This window comes from Hordeum vulgare, chromosome 4H (genome assembly GCF_904849725.1).
Source record: "Hordeum vulgare subsp. vulgare chromosome 4H, MorexV3_pseudomolecules_assembly, whole genome shotgun sequence".
NCBI lineage: Eukaryota > Viridiplantae > Streptophyta > Magnoliopsida > Poales > Poaceae > Hordeum > Hordeum vulgare.
The window spans coordinates 183,871,664-183,887,962 of record NC_058521.1 but is presented as its reverse complement, the minus strand read 5'-3'; the positions used below and the strand labels follow the sequence as shown (position 1 = coordinate 183,887,962).

Below are 16,299 nucleotides of genomic sequence, written 5' to 3'. Positions count from 1 at the left end.
AGAGGGAGGGATCGATAGCTCTCGGGTGCTCCTGGTGCATGGATGCCACGCGCCCCAGAGGGAGCTTGGAAGCTAGCTAGAGGGTGGAAGCTTTTGGAACGGTCAAAAGGAAAGGTTGTGACATAGTGAGACAACTTGATTCGGCTAGAAACGGCATGGAGGAAAGACACAAGGTGCAGAGCACCCATATTGCAAGCCAGGGTGGTGGTCACCACCCCTTCTACGTATCCAAGGCCACCCCTGGCCAGAGCAAGGTGTCAAACATGCAAGGCATGTGTGCCACGATGCGCTGGTGGAGTTTGGACCAAATTGGAGCTGGATTGAATTGGCATTGGTTGTGGTTAAGATTTCAGCAGGAAACTTGGGGCTGGCAAAGGTGGTTTTCAGAGGGGAAAACTTGGGGTAAAACCATGTCTAGCAGCATCTGGTATGGAAGGACTACACCACAGCAAAGTTTTTGCTCAAGCAAAGGAGGGTAGCTAGTACTTGCTGTACAAAGCTACATTTCAGCCACAATTCAACTTGTAGATGTGGTGCTCATTTTTCCTACATGAGCATGCCATATCTTGGTTTGAAATGATTCCTTGGGATGCTAGGGACCCTCTGGAAAGAGATGGGGCTTTGGCTTAAGTAGAAGTGGAGCAAGAAGGGTAAAATTGGTGATCCAAGGGTGAAATGAGAAGTAGTTACATGGAGCCTCTCGCCCATAATTGACCAGAGGTCATGGAAATGCTACTCGAGGTAAAATGTAACTATATAGATCTGTGGTAGAAAGTTGAGCTGACGGATAAAAGTGGAAGGGGTCAAAGGAGCCAATTTGGTGAGTGCACACAAGGTGTTTGATGAGTGTCAGAGCTACCAGCTGGACTTCAATTGATATAAAACTTAACAGTATAAAATAATAGATGAAAATAGGCTTGAACACCAAATTTGAGATTTGGTGGAGAAGGTTTCCAATGTAGACTTTGAAAACCCATGAAATGGGCAAAAATGGCTTTCTTCTTACAAAACTATTCAAATGAATTTCCACAAATCCAATATTTGGTGTGGGGGCATTATTTGAGCATTAAGGCATGCCTAAAAAGTTTGAGGTCAATTGGAGAAACTGTATAACATAAAGGTTACCACAGTCAGAAACCAACAAAGAGAGTTTTGAGGGGCTTGGGACAAGTTCTTCTATTCTCCTTGATGCACCACTTGGTGTGGATGCATTATTGGAGTATGAGAACAAGTCCACCAAATGTGAGCACAATTGGAGACACTTGACAATGTAGAGTTGCTCAAATTTGGATGTGGACAGATAAGGTTTTAGGATATTTAGGGGAATTAAATCAACTTGTATTAAGATGAAACTTGGCAAGATCATCACATATATCATAGGTGACATGCTGGAATTTTACAAGAATTAATTGAGAATATTATTTTAATAGAAATATTCCAAAAGCTTGAAATAGGGAGGAAGGGTTTTGAAGGGGTTCGCCCAATATTTTGAACATGACCATGTGCTGAAACTCATATATATGGAATATGTATGTCCACTCAGTTTCCCTAAATTTTCTCAAATTTTTTAAATCAATAAAAATAATTTTCCTTCATAAGAGACCATTTCTGACCTTCCAGGAAGGCATTTAAATAAAATAGTAAAATAATAATATTGTGGTTTTGGGAAGCCATTTTGTAGTGGGTTTTAAATAAAATAATGCATGCAAAATAAATTCCCTAGTTTGCGAACTTGTAGTACAAATCCCATCTCACGGGTTATGAAAGCTTAATTCAAAGAAATGCTTTTTGGTGAAAATAATATTTGGTAAAAAATAATTTTGGTCCTAAACACATAGTATGATCGTTAGGCAGGAGTTTCGGTCAAGGAGCCGAGTCTGGAGAATAACATGATTTATTGAGAATCAAACACAAGCATTACAAGCAAGCAAACAAACAATAATCACTTCAAGCATCACAAGCATTCACAAAAATTTTTATTGGTCCTAATTTTTGGGAGAAGTTAAATCAGTCAGGAGAGTTAAAAACAAGGTGTTACAGCATCGATAAGATATTATTTTTAAAGGTGTCCGGAAAATATTCACGGATTGTGTTGAAACTTGAGGTGTGGTCTTAATATATTGTAGGTAGGCCGCGTGCGAAATTTCATCGCAATCGCAGTCCGTTTGATACCGAACAGTCGACCATAGTGGCACCGTCATCGGTTTATCGTCAAACGTTTTTCGGTGTTGTAAAATCTCGTTGCCGGGCCGCAAACCTCCCTCTCTTCCCCACCTAGCCTATGCTACACATCATTAAGCCCACTTAGCAATCCCCATGACCGGGACCGTCTGACCTCGATCGCGCTGTTGAAATCGGATGGAAAAACTGCTAACCCTAGCCCCCATGCCTATTTGAACAACCTCCGTGCCTAATTTAGATAACCAAACCACCCCACCTCGATTCTCGTGCAAAACCCTAGCTACCGGACAACCAGTCCAACCTCCTCCAGTCGATCCGAGCCGCTGGAACCATATCTGGCCCGCCCGGGCCCAATCCGGGCCAACACCAGTCGCCGCCAGCTTCCCCGAGATTCTGCCCGAGGGGAGGAGCCCCCGAGAAACTCCTGTGCTGCACCGCCGGATTCAGCCTCGCCGGAGCATTCCCCGCCATCGGAATGTGCCTCGACGGAGCCCCGCCAGTGGCTGAAGCCTGCAGCCCCTACCGCCGCCGCCCGTCGGTACCCATTCCCGCAGGAAGCCGCCACACCCCGCCTCCATTGCAAAGCACCAGCCCGCCGCCATGTTTCGTTCGCTCGCGCCGCCCCGCTCTTGATCCGGCGGCCTCGCGCTCGGATCCATCGTCAGGGAACCCATCCCCCACCTCCTCTCCACCCTAGCCCCGCCTCCTAGACTCGTCGTGGCTGGGCCCCGCCATAGGCTCGCCCTGCTCGTGCTCAGTCGTAGCAGAGACGAGGAGGACTCTGCTCCTCTGCCCGAGGCCCAACAGCAAGCTCCTCGCCTCCCACGACCCAACCCGCGAGCCGGCCCAGCTCTAACTTCGGCCTGCCTCTCCACCAGGTCGTCCCGATAGCCGATGGGTGATCAGCCCCTATTCCCCGCCCCGCACGTGTTTTTGTTAACTTGCGCCATGCCCCTGTTTCAGCCTGTAGCGGATTTCGGCCCGTTCAGTTTTTTTAGGTTTGCGGATTTATTAATTTCAGCAAAACAAGCATATTTTCAAACGCCTGCAGTTTTCAAACCGTGTGTCGTATCGGAATAAGTTAGATATATAAAACGTGTAGAATTTTGAGTACATTAATATTTTCCGAATCTCATGCATATTTAAATAAGTTAGCCATGTTGTTTGCTTCGGTTTGCATGTCGCCATGTTAAAAATGGTTTAATTCATAACTAGTGAACCGTAGCTCCGTTGGACATGAGCCATATATGTAAATGGACCAGAACGACGAGTAGAATGACGTGAACCACTTTTTTGCTGTTTAACAAACATAAAATGTGATTAGGACAAATCTGGACAGATTACAAAGCTGGCGTGTGGGGTCAGGCTGCAGGTGGGACTAATAGCGTGAGTCCCACCACATCCCACTTAATTCCAACACGTTTTGGTGGGTTATAGCCAACAATCGACTAAAATTTAAGTGGGTTAAGTGGGATCAAGTGGGTTCCCACTTTTTAAATGTATACAACATGTACGACTATTATCCACTTTTTGAATCATGCTTATCTGAAGCTACAACCAGGATCGTACATGGGCATTATCACCCTGAAAGTGTAATTTAATCATAACTACGACCAGGTTGGCGACAATGCGGGAAGCAACACGATGATTATATGAAGTGTAATTTAATCATAACTACTACCTGGATCGTACATGGGCATTATCTTGAACATTCAAAATGATTCAAGATTATCTACTAGGATAGCAAAATCTTCAATGATGATTATCTGAAGCTACACTTCCCTGAAACTTCATATATGTTGAAAGAAGCCATGGATCATTCTGATGCTGACAGTTGACTGCTCCAGAACTCTGAGAACAGTCCAGTTTACAGATTAATACATGTAGCCATCCTTCAAAAGTTAATCTAGTACATGAGAATTAAAGGCAACATGGAAAAATTACCTAGGTGGTTCCAGCAACATCTTGATCACCACCATGGTCTCCGACTGTTAGTTCCACCTTTTGGCTATCTAGAATATCAGAGGCATTTAAAATGAAACATTCATCAAGGATAATATTCAATAAAGTACGTAAAAATAATTAAAAACATATTACCGGCTGACCGAAGCCAATCCTCGAGGCACATCAGCGTCTCAACGGTACTCGGGCTCAAACTACTTCTATGTTCAGTGATGACTCTTCCAGCATTGCTGAATGCAGCCTTCGCAGGCACTGTAGATGCTCACACTGTCAATATGTCTCGCGCTATAGTCACAAGCACTGGATACTTTGGGGAGTGGATTTCTCACCACTTCAAGTTCTGTCGACGAGGAAACAACTCTTCTTCAAGATATCGTTGCAGCTCATTCGAGTTGTGAGATCTTTTCTACCTCAAATGCTTATCCCAATCATCCAGAGTGCCCTCGACATCCTCCTCTGCAAGCTCATCACCTTTATCACAAGTGTTTTCAAGTTCAGATGCATATATGGAAAATAGGATCTTCATCGCACTGTGTACTAGGGTAAGCTATTTCTCGGCGTCATCACCAAATCTTGCAGTCAATCGGAAGTCAACATATTCATATTTGTACCTTGGATCAAAAATTACTGGCACACAACTTGCTAAGAATGACTCCTCAAAATATTTGATCCACTTCTTCTCCATCTCTTTCACCATGGAAATAATGGTAGGATTTTCACTCAAGACTTCTTTCTCCATTATTTGCTTCACATTCCAGACCTCGTAGAAGTAAAGGTGAGAGGTGGGATATGTCCTACCCGAAAGCGCCCAAGAGATGGAAAATAGCTTCAGCCATCTCCCATTCACTAGCTGAAGGAGCGAATTTATAATCTTTGTCGGGTTCTTTCAAGGATTCAAACGCTGCTCTGAATGGCAATGATGATTCAAGCATAAGGTACATTGAATTCCATCTTGTAGGCACATCTACCGAAGGGTGGTTTTTACAAGCAAGTCCCACTTGCGCAATCATCTCATCGAATCGCTCCATTCTACCTTGCGAACTTTTGACATACTGCACTGATTCTCCGATTCGATCAACTACCGAAGCCATTGCATCTAGCCCATCTTGCACCACAAGATTCAGTATATACGCAGCACATCTAACATGCAATAATTTTCCACTATGATGGAGAAGATACCTATCTACCAACTTCTTTCTCAAGTGGCCAACCATTGAGGTATTGACTCGTGCATTGTCCAGGGTAAAGCTGAAGATTTTCTCTTCAATGTTCCACTCTCTCAAGCTCTTTTGCACCATGTCAAACATGTTATGGGCATTGTGTGGGGGTTTCCAAGAGGCAAAATCGGATTAGTTTGCTTTGCAGAGTCCACGAGTCATCAATATAGTGGGCGGTTATGCAAAAGTAACCCAGTTTCTGATTTGACGTCCACATGTTACCCATTAGTCATACTCGGGAATTTAGACTGCTAAAGAATGCTTGAATTTAATTTTTGTGCCTATGATATGAAGCAATGCAATCCTCTTTAATTTTTGCCCTAGATACCACATCAAACCATGGATTCAAAGTCTTAACAAAGGACCTAAAGCCAGGGTACTCAACAAAAGTAAAAGGTAATTCATGTAGTACAATCAACTTTACCAGTGCTCTACGTGCACGCCCTTGGTCAAACTTCCAATCAAGATTAATTGCACTATCAGTTCGAATCTTGGCAACCATACCATCCATTTTAGTTTTTTCCTCACATACCCCCAAATTTTTAAGGATATGACTTGTCCCTGTCTTTTTCGAGGTAGGAAAGAATTGGTTCCAATGAGTGCAACGACCTTGTGAAAGCATTCCATCAACATATATCGGTTCTACCTCATTCCAAATTTTGGAATTTAATTTTCGTGGTCTGCGTGAACCAAAGTTTTCTACATTTGGTGACAGAGCTAGAAGTGAAGGATGTGAAGGGGAGCTTGCTAGTGACTTAGCCTTTTTTCCCTTCTTGCTAAGAATGACATTACCACATTGTTAAGGACTGGAGATCTTACCACCTTTTTGGATAGTGATGGCTGCTTATTCTTCTCAATGGGTAAAGATCCATGTGATGGCTGCTTATTCTTCTCAATAGGTAAAGATCCAGGTGATGGCTGCTTATCCTTATTCAGCCTTCTCTTGCTCTTTGGATTAGTGCACTTTCCTTCACTAGCCTGGGAGAGAAAAATTGTCATGATTAAAAAATGCATCTCTATTTCTTGAACATCAGCGCCTTCATGATAAAGTAGTGTGATAATTTTTACCTTTCTCTTTTTCCTGGACATCGACGGCTTCATGACGACTTTGTTAATTTCTTCGTGTTCCCCATGATGCTCGTTGCTTCTCTGTCTACTCCGCTTCCTTTTCCTACCCTTGTACTCTAAAGATCCGGGCCACTAGCCTTCTCAATTTTTATAGCACGCAAGAGCTCAGTACTACCCTTATGGTCCTCAAGATCTGAAAATGTTCATAAGATGGTAGAATAATAAATCTATAAGATGGTAGAACAATAAATCTATAGAAAACCAATTATAAAATTTTCATAAGATGGTAAAATAAATAAATTTCAACTTATATATATATATGGCTACAAACAAACCTCCTACAGACATCTACTTCAATGTCATCAAGAAAACACAATTCAAAGTTCACTATAACTACAAGAAACAGAATCCTGTAGAAACACACTAGAACTACAAGTAACAGAATATGCATCTTGGACCACTAAACATTACCAATGATCAAACAGAGACTAAATATGAGGCATGGCTAATATAAACTGGCATGACAGTGTACATCAAAATCATACAGTTCACATGTTAGATGTCACATGACTAGCATCCATAGAATCCCATAAAGATGCAGGATGTCAAATAAACGTATCCAACACAGACCGATAACGATTAACAACGATCAAACTCAGCAAAGAATAGTGGCAATGGGCCGCATGGTAATTATCCATCACCCCTAACAATAACAGCAAGAACTCGCAACCTTGTTCTTCCATTATTATCTATAAGCATAAGTGGAAACTTGAAACCGGGGGTAGTTCCTGGCTTTTGAGCAATCAATAGAGACCACCGTTATTATTTACAGAAACAACCAACGGGCTTTCTCTTATTAAATATCTGGATTTCTCACAAGAGAAACGAACGGCTCGAACTGCCAAAAGGCGCACATTCCAGAAAGAAGAAAATCTAAGGTAAGGGGAAGCAAAAAAAGAAATCTCCAAAAGGAATGGCGCCGCACCATCCATATGTCGCATATGTGCATGCTATTTTTCTACCTGATTTCCCTCCCACGGGACGTCCCTCTTTGATTCTTTTTAACTAAAAAGGAAAAAAGAAGAAGCACTAGACAAACCAATTGCTGATGCTGCTTCCACAACAACAAACCCGCACCAATCAGGCCAAGAAAGAGGCAAGCGATTTCTTCAATCTCACGGAATACCTACTATCGATGACTTGGGCGCCGAGGTTCTGGTCGGGGTTGGGGCAGCAGGTAACCCGTGGGTCGGGGTTCGGGCTGCCGACAACCCGTGGGTCGTAGTTCGGGCTGTCGGCGACCCAAGGGTCGGGGTTGGCGCTGCCGGCGAGCTAGGGGCCTGACTTGGAGGCGGATGAGGAAGGGATTCACCGGCATCGTCCGTCGAGCGGCGGCGGTGGGAGTCAACCATCGGCGACACAGCCGCGACGCCTCCTGCGTAGGCTGGAAGGCTTGAGGGATGGGGTTGGTGGATAGGTGGGACTCCAGTGGGCTAATAGGGTTAGCCCACTTATTTTTTTCTCTGTCCAGTGGGAGCTCAATTAATCAATTTAAGTGGGATGAACCCACTAATCCCATTTATTCCCATATCCACCTACAGCCTGAGTGTGGCGTCAGTTTGGAGATGCTATATGTCGTTTCTGACCTCATTTAAAATGCCTATATAGGTAGCTTATTTGTGCTTCACCCGTTGCCATGTTAACAACATTTAATATTGTTCTGGAAATAAACGGGAGTGAACTAAATAATTAAACGTGGAGTTTCGTCAATATGCAACTCGTTGCATGTTGAGCTTCACTTAATGTGTAGCGTTTGACTGTAGTAAATTGCGTGCCATGCCTTGCATATTGTAAACCGATCATGCTTCATATTAGGGTGTGCATCATATCGTGCTTTTGTCGTGGTGTTAGCATGTGTTCAACCTTGTTTCTGTTTTGTTTTGTCTCGATAGAGTTCCACAAGCGTGTCAGAATGTGAGGATCCGTTCGACTATGTCGGTTCGTCTGCTTCGCGGAGTCATTTCTTCTTCCAAGAGGGATCTCAGGCAAGATGACCATTTCCCTAGATATCATTACTATCATTTCCATGCTAGTTGTTTCATTTCTATCGTATATCTCGTTGCCTAGCACCCGTTAAATATCATCCTCCCAACATGGCCATGAAAACCTCTAATCTTTCCACTACCGAGAAAACCTTGTTTGTCTATGTTACCACATGCTCATCCGTTTGATAGCGTTGCTAGTTGCAGGTGCAGTTACTTCCATGTGAAAACATGGGTTCCTTGTTATATCACCTTATTAATGCTATTTAAATTAATGCACCTCTATAATTGGTAAAAGGTGGAAGGCTTGGCCTTTCTAGCCCGGTGTTTTGTTCCACCTTTGCCGCCTTAGTTTCGGCTACCGTTGTTATGTTCCATAAATGAGCGCTCCTAACATGCTTGGGGTTGTTATGGGGATAAAACTCGTTTGGCAAGGCCCAATATTGGTACTATATTTTCCCAACATATTAAACCTGCTAATACTAAAAACATAGGGAGTTAGCACTACCCGGGGAGTAAATCAACATAATACACGGAGGGCCAGTGATGATAGTGCTGGTCCTAAACATAGTCGTCTGCGGGGCCAACCCGGGGCAACTCGGGTGATTTCTATCAGGCCACTCTATGATGTGCTCATCCGATTGTGCCCTAGTAACAAGATACGTGGCTCTTATCTGGACTATCGACACGTCGGGCGACATTGCTCGTCTTGTTTTACCTTTCTCGAGCGTCTTGTGCGAGGGATTCCGAGTATGCTTTGGGTTATCTCGAGGTTCAGCTTTTCCAATAGGAACCTGAGGAAATCACGAGTTTCTGTAATCAAGATCATTCCGTCGCAGCGTGTGGTACTCTGCGATGGACTAGTTGGAGCACCCATGCAGGTTAAATCTTTCAAAAAGCCATGCCCGCGGTTATGTGGCGACATGGAAATTTTTTTAACATCCGGTTCTAGACGACGTGAAGTGAACTTAATTAAAATATACCATCTGTGTGCATAACCGTGACTGCCTCTCTTGTGAGTTCCTTTCTCCGACTAAGGACACGGTGGGGTTATGTCTGACATAAGTAGGTGTTCAGGATCATTCAGTTGATCATTAGTAGTTCACGTCCGCTATGTGTAGATCATCCCCTTCTTTTATTCTTGTACTCGTAAGTTATCCACCAAATAAATGCTTAGCCGCTTGATGTAGCCTCACCACTTAACCATACCTCACCCATTAAGCATTGCTAGTCTTGATTCCTTTGGAAATGAGATTGCTGAGTCCGTGTGGCAAACAGATTACTACAACACCAGTTGCAGGTACAGGTAAAGAGTTACTTTGACGTGAGCGCGCTAATTGTGCTATTTGGAGTTTCTTCTTCTTCTTTATCATCGACCGAGGATGGGTTCTAGGCCGACAGCCTTGGTTAGCAAGGATGGACGTCGTTCTTTTATCATTTTTTCGTCCGTAGATGGACCCTGCTCTTCTTCATGATGACTGTATATTGTTGTATTGAAGTGATATTGATGTAGCTTGTGGCGAATGTAAGCCAACTCCTTATACTCATCTTTTCAGTACATGTACTTGTAATGATATCCATTCTTGCGAAACGACGAGATGCGTTTCTATCCCTGTCGAGGCCCTCACACCAAAATAAGGATAGGATCACATCTTGGACTTTACAAGTTGGTATCATAGTAGTACAGACCGAGGAGCCCCCTTGATTGATTGAACTTGGCCAAGTCGAGTCTAGTGAAAAATAGCTTTGAGTCTAGTTATATATCGGGGAGTAGGATTCTTTTTTCTCCTCTTCTATGCTCTAATGAGGAATCTTGACATAAGAATTTAAATTCCACTCCTCTTCTCAATCAATTTTTTTTAGGATCACCCGGATATTTTTGGAATCTATATCATACCGATGTGACGAAGTTCTATCTTGGTGCCCCCTGTCTAACTTGAATTCTTCCGGGGAGTTGAGATCCACGGGATTCTTGAGCACATTGCTATCATTCGGATTTCTTAGTATCTCAGAATGAAGGATGTTCGAAATTGCTTCAATATTGGTAGTTGCGAGAGGAGTCTGGCTTCCCTAGTACTGGTGCAAGTAGGCCCGGATGTATCTCCATACTTAGTATCGTTGTGATTATGAGGATCTGAGATAGATGAGTTTCCAAAATTCTGTTTATGCGTTGATGGATGTGATACACTGGACGAGTTAGATGCTAGGAGTTAAGTGATGAATTTCTCCTTGTATCCGTGGACCCAATTGCATGACCATAAATTTTGAAAGTTCTTAGGTGGGAAGTCAAGTAGTTAGTTATAGGCCTATCTTCCAACAAATGCATGATGTGAGGTTGGGATTCGACATCTAGTGGATTCGTTTGTTCAGGGTTGTCTTACAACGGTTCCAGTTGTGTCTTAAAGAGTCCTTGTAGCTAGCTACGACTTGGGGACGCTTCGTGTGTCGTGTGCACTGCCTTGTACATGATGGCTACTGTACGATAGAGCCCGTGCGATCCTGTCCATGAAAATATCAGACGAAATCTCTGTCACGAATTTGTTCCGGATTGAGCCTTAAGCCTCATCTTTTGTTTTGTTGTAGTATGGTAAGTCGAGTTGCTTCCAGTTCAAGTGGTGAATTCATATCTTTCCAAGAGTTGTTCTCATATTTTTATGGGAATGCAATTTTTTTGCTCAATCAAGAGGTCTTTTCAATTCTTCCCAACCAGAGTCGTCATGTCAATTCTTCTCAACTGGTGTGCTTCTCTTTAGGTGAATTCTATCCTCTCCCCGTTGTCTTGTTTTTCCCGCCCTCCCGCCCCTTTTTCTTGAGTGATTCAATTATCATCCAAGTGCATTACATTTCATTGTTGCTTCCGCTATCTTCTCTTACGTGTTGTATCCGATGATTCATTGTGAAGATCCTCAGGAGTTTCAAGTTCATTATTTCTTCACTGATGTTCTCTTTTCCAGTGAATTCAATTCAAGCTCTCGGTGTACATCATATACTTTTCTTCCTATATGATTTTTGTGTTGGAAATTCTCATTCAATCTTTCTTATCCATTTAGCTCTCTCTTTTCTATCCGAAGTGTTGAAGATATCTCAGAAGTTTCTTGTTCTCAATCCTTTCAATTATTTCGAGGATCCCAACCTCGTCAAGTTTTCAGTTATACGAGTGCAATATCTCTCTTTTTGAACAATCTTTTCAACGGTGTTTCTTTTGACTGTGCACATAACCTATAGTTTTTTCCCAGGATCTTACCTGGCTATTCTAATCTTTCCAGAAGATCTCTAATCTTTTCAAGTGTGACATTAGTATGATTTCCATCAGTCATATTCCTTCTCTCCTAGATTGCTTCAAAATTATTCTCATCTTTCGCGCAACCTTTCATTCTTCATTATTCCGGAGTGTCTCAGTAATTCTTGGTGGTGTTGTCCTCATCATTTTCAGATTGGAAGACCGAAGGAGTGTTTCTCTCAATATTGGTCCATTCTCTTGAAGATTCATCATTTCAGCTTTGTGTTGTCATCTTGAATTGTTCTCGATCATGAGTAATTCCTTCCATATCTATCTAGTGCATTTCAGAGTTGTTTTCTTTTCTCGATCCTCTGAAGGCCATCATTTCAGAAGATTGTTTTAGTCTCAGCTTTCAACTTTGATTCTCAAATTCTTCTCAATTGTTGTCTCTTCATTCGTCTCTCAATTATTCTGGTGCTTCACTCAAGTTTTTCTCTTGGGTGGATTATGATCTCTTCATTCTCAAGGTGTTTTTCAAGATTCTAGTTTAAGGTGTTCAAGTATTCCTTATCTTGCGTATTTAAGTGCAATTCTCCCTCCTTTATCCTTTGAGGTGGGTTATAATGTTCTTGTTACTGGAGGAGTCTCGAAGAGAATTTGTTTTAAGAATGATATATTTAAACCAACCAATTCTTTGGTTATCAGATCTTTTCAACCCATGATTTCTTCATTGAGCTACCTTGGTTTAGACTTCACCTAAAGTTTTTTCTACGGATTGTTGCTATCATGGTGCTTGTGATTAATCCAACTTCTCCATGTATCCTCTTTGTGCAAGGAGTTTTCTTATCTTATTGCTCCCAAGCTATCCCTGTTCCGTCAGTGGCTATTTGGCAACTTATTATTTTGAGATGCTTTTCATAAGTCCACAACAAGCTTGTTCTTTTCGTTGTTTGTTTTCCAACAACTTCCTTCAATTCTTCTTGTAAGGTTGCTTGTAAAATTCAATTGTAATAGTAGTTGTCATTCTCTTCTTCATTCTTTCTTCCCAATGATCTAGTTTCTATTCCTTGTTCCGGAGGATTTGCGATGTTGCTCTATTTCTTCCAATGTATTGGTTTTTTGTGAATCTTTGCAAGATCTTTGCATCTTATCAATTTTTTCCCTCTTTCCTACCGAAGTGCTGCCAAAAATTTGTGTGATTTCTTCCTTGTTTCTCATATCATTCATCTCTTTGCAAACTTCAAAGATCGTTGGTGTCACTCGTCTGTCAATGATGCGATTAGTTTTACCTCTTGCTCTTTCTATTCCTCTTCCCCTCTTCATGCCTAGATCACGGGGCGAGATCTCTTGTTAGTGTAGGAGAGTTGTGATAGCCCAAGACCGACGCTCGAGAAGATTCCCCTTTTATTCCGTTGTGCCGTGCGATTCGTTTGTCTGTTGGATTCGTCATCGCATCATGCACATCATCCACATTGCATCGGTACTTCGTTGTCGCCAGCTTTAAAACTTGCATCCGGTATTAGTAGTGGGTTCTCTCCCTTATTGCCGTTGACTGTTTTGAGACCAACCACACATGCACGCGCCCACGACATTGATAAGATATTGTTTTTAAAGTGTCCGGAAAATATTCTCAGATTGGGTTCAAACTTGACGTGCGGTCTTAGTATAGTGTAGATAGGCTGCGTGCCAAATTTCATCGCAATCGGAGTCCGTTTGATACCCAAACGGTCGACAGTAGCGGCACTGTCATCGGTTTATCGTCACACGTTTTTCAGTGTTTTAAAATCTCGTTGTCGGGCCACAAACCTCCCTCTCTTCCCCACCTAGCCTATTCTACATAGTCATTAGGCCCACTTAGCCATCCTCGTGACCGGGACCGTCCGATCTCGGTCGCGCAGTTGAAATCGGATGGAAAAACTGCTAACCATGGCACCCGTGCCTATTTAAACAACCTCCCAACCTAATTTAGACAGCCAAACCACCCCACCTCAATTCCCGTGCGAAACCCTAGCCGCCAGATAGCCACTCCCACCTCCTCCATTTGATCCAGCCCGCCGGATCCAGATCTAGCCCGCCCGGGCCCGATCCGGGCTAGCACCACTCGAGTGAAAATAACAGTTTTTAACATAGTAGTTTTATTATGAAGGAATGTTGGCACCAACAAAAACATATGCTACAAGGCATATAATAGCTTGAAAATTTACAGCATGGTAGTAAGCATGGTGCACTTCATTTCATTCCGTACTAGCAAGGTCTAATTATGCACACAATCATAGCTAGCATCAGCACAACATGGCAATGTGAACTAAGTAGATTCTCTAACTTAGAAAAAATAACATGGTGCAAGGAACAAAAGATTTATCAGGTTGACATGTTTGACAACAAAATTAAGTAGGATCCAAAACCTATACTTGAAAACTAATGGCACAAAATAACAGAGGATAACATGCTTTACAATTCATTCAATTATACCAAACTCAAATGGATTGAAGATCAATTGCAATAGGCATGGTAACATAGCAACAAAATATAGGAGATTCCAGACTAAGAATTATTTTGCACCCTCAAAATAGCAACATTTTCATGGCATGTTGGCAGCAAAGAAAACACATCTAAACATGGATTTTCGTGGCAAACAAAAATATCAGGGTCTAGTACACATCATAAAGGGCATATCTCATGGTCAAAAACAATCATATGATGCGTGGATTAAATCGCGCGAAAATAACAAAAGTGCATCACAACGAAAATAGCATGCACACAAACTTGCTCAAATCACAAAATTAACTGCACAGATGGATTCTATAATTTTTTATACCCAAAAATCATATATAATATGTGGGTATTTACTTTGGAAAAAATGACACAACAATTATGCAAGATTATGGCATTTACTTAAATTATATGAAAACCGTAAGTTAAACATTTTTATCATGGATGAAACTGGGATATTGATAATCTACACAAAATTCTAAGAATTTTACATACGTATAGTTTTTACATATGATGCACTGTTATTTAACTATTGGCATTTTAAAATCATGGCAAAATCTTTAATTATGCAATCCTTGGATATTAGACAAATTCGCAACGCAGAGAAAAAACAAAAGGGCCAAAACTGAACAGTACATTGTGTGCCAAATAGCTACCGAGAAGATGGGCGAGGAATAGGTGGTGCTCACCTCGTGGGTAGGCCCATGTTGATGGGGGTCGCGGCTGGGTTTTGTTAGCCTCCAGGCTCGGCTTGGGGTAGACTCGGGCGTGTTGGGCCTTGGCGGCCAATGGCGATGACGTGGCCTAGGGGAGTTAGAGGGAGGCCCAGGCGAGTGAGCGCTCTCCTCACTCGATCCCTCAAGGGAGGTTTCCACCACGGGCAGAGCGGAGGCATGGAGCAACGACAGCTTGACTCCGGTGTACGTGCGACACGCCAACGACTCGGCTTCGGCGGAGTTCCACGGGGATGGCCGGATCTACCCCCCTCTGCCCGGATCGAGGTAATAGCTGCGGCGGGCATACCTTCGGCAGCGAGATGTGGCCTTCATGGCGAGCTCCTGCGGGCGAGGGAGAGATAGAGAAATCGGGAGGGAGAGAGACATAGAGGAAAAAGGAGAAGGGACGTGCGGTTGGTCTATCTGTCTCCGACGAGCTTCCGACAAGGGGCGATGAGGTTGCAACGGGGCGGCTCGCCGCCGGGGCAGCGGGGCTAGTGCGGATAGTCCTAGCCGCAGTGGCGCATGGGAGGCAGAGGGTGTCGGGCGGCTGTGAGCGAAGGCGGGCTTGTCCTAGCTCAGATGGGCTTGGGCATGCCCCGATATGGACCCAGAGGGCCGATGCGACTTCGGAGGAGTAGTTTGCCCTGGAGGCTGGTGGAGGCTTGCATCGCCGATGCCGAGAGGAGTGTAGGATTAGGTAGGCAAGGAGGGTAACTTCCTTTATATAGACATCGTAACTAGGCTTATGGGAGGGTTTTAGGCTCTCGTTTCTTGATCGGACGGTCCAGAAACGGAAGAGGCTAGCTGGGCTAGTGGGATGTGTAGAATGTCTTAGGCTCAGAAGAGTGGGAGGTTTGTAGCCCGCTACATAGTTTTTTAAACCGAAAAAAGTCTGATAATTTATCCGATTATGTTGCCGCTATAGTCATCCATTGGGGTATCAATCTATCTCGAATGCGACAAAATTTGGCACCCGGTCTACCTATAATAACAAGACCGCAAACCAACTTTCAACCCATTCCAAGAATGTTTTATACACACTTTTGAAAACAATATTTTAATGATGCTGCGGGCGCGTGCGTGTGTGGTTATCCTTGAAACGGTCGTCGATGAGAATAGGGAGAATCGGAAACTAATAACGGATGCAAGTTTTGAAAAATAATGGCAAGTGAGTTTCAATGCAATGTGAATGCAAATGCTCCGATGATGAATGCAACAACCAAATAAATCACTTGACGAAAATGGAATAATAGGGAATCTTCTGGAGTGTCGGTCTCGGGTTGCTACACATGGTTTAAAGTTGTCGATGGTTATCCAAAACTTCTATGTTCGACTAAACTTTGTATCTAGAAATATTCTAGGTTCTTGCGCAGGTGGTACCTTCATGGAGGTGACAT

General features: G+C 43.1%; 1 protein-coding gene across 2 annotated transcripts; it reads right to left on the bottom strand.

Moving 5' to 3' along the window:
• Window positions 1-3,630: 3,630 nt before the first annotated feature.
• On the bottom strand, window positions 3,631-15,979 carry LOC123446304. Of its 2 annotated transcripts, none has more exons than XM_045122976.1 (6): window positions 14,873-15,979; window positions 6,429-6,621; window positions 6,183-6,338; window positions 4,279-4,614; window positions 4,126-4,193; window positions 3,631-4,032 (listed from the first exon to the last, which is right to left on the bottom strand). In XM_045122976.1, exons 2-4 carry the CDS (start codon window positions 6,459-6,461, stop codon window positions 4,555-4,557), a joined length of 249 nt encoding a protein of 82 aa, XP_044978911.1. In that variant the 5' UTR covers window positions 6,462-6,621; window positions 14,873-15,979; the 3' UTR covers window positions 3,631-4,032; window positions 4,126-4,193; window positions 4,279-4,554. The 2 variants fall into 2 exon arrangements, 1 of the variants encoding a protein (XP_044978911.1); XR_006631297.1 differs by having other exon boundaries at window positions 4,279-4,395; window positions 4,473-6,338.
• Between the last annotated feature and the right edge of the window lie 320 nt (window positions 15,980-16,299).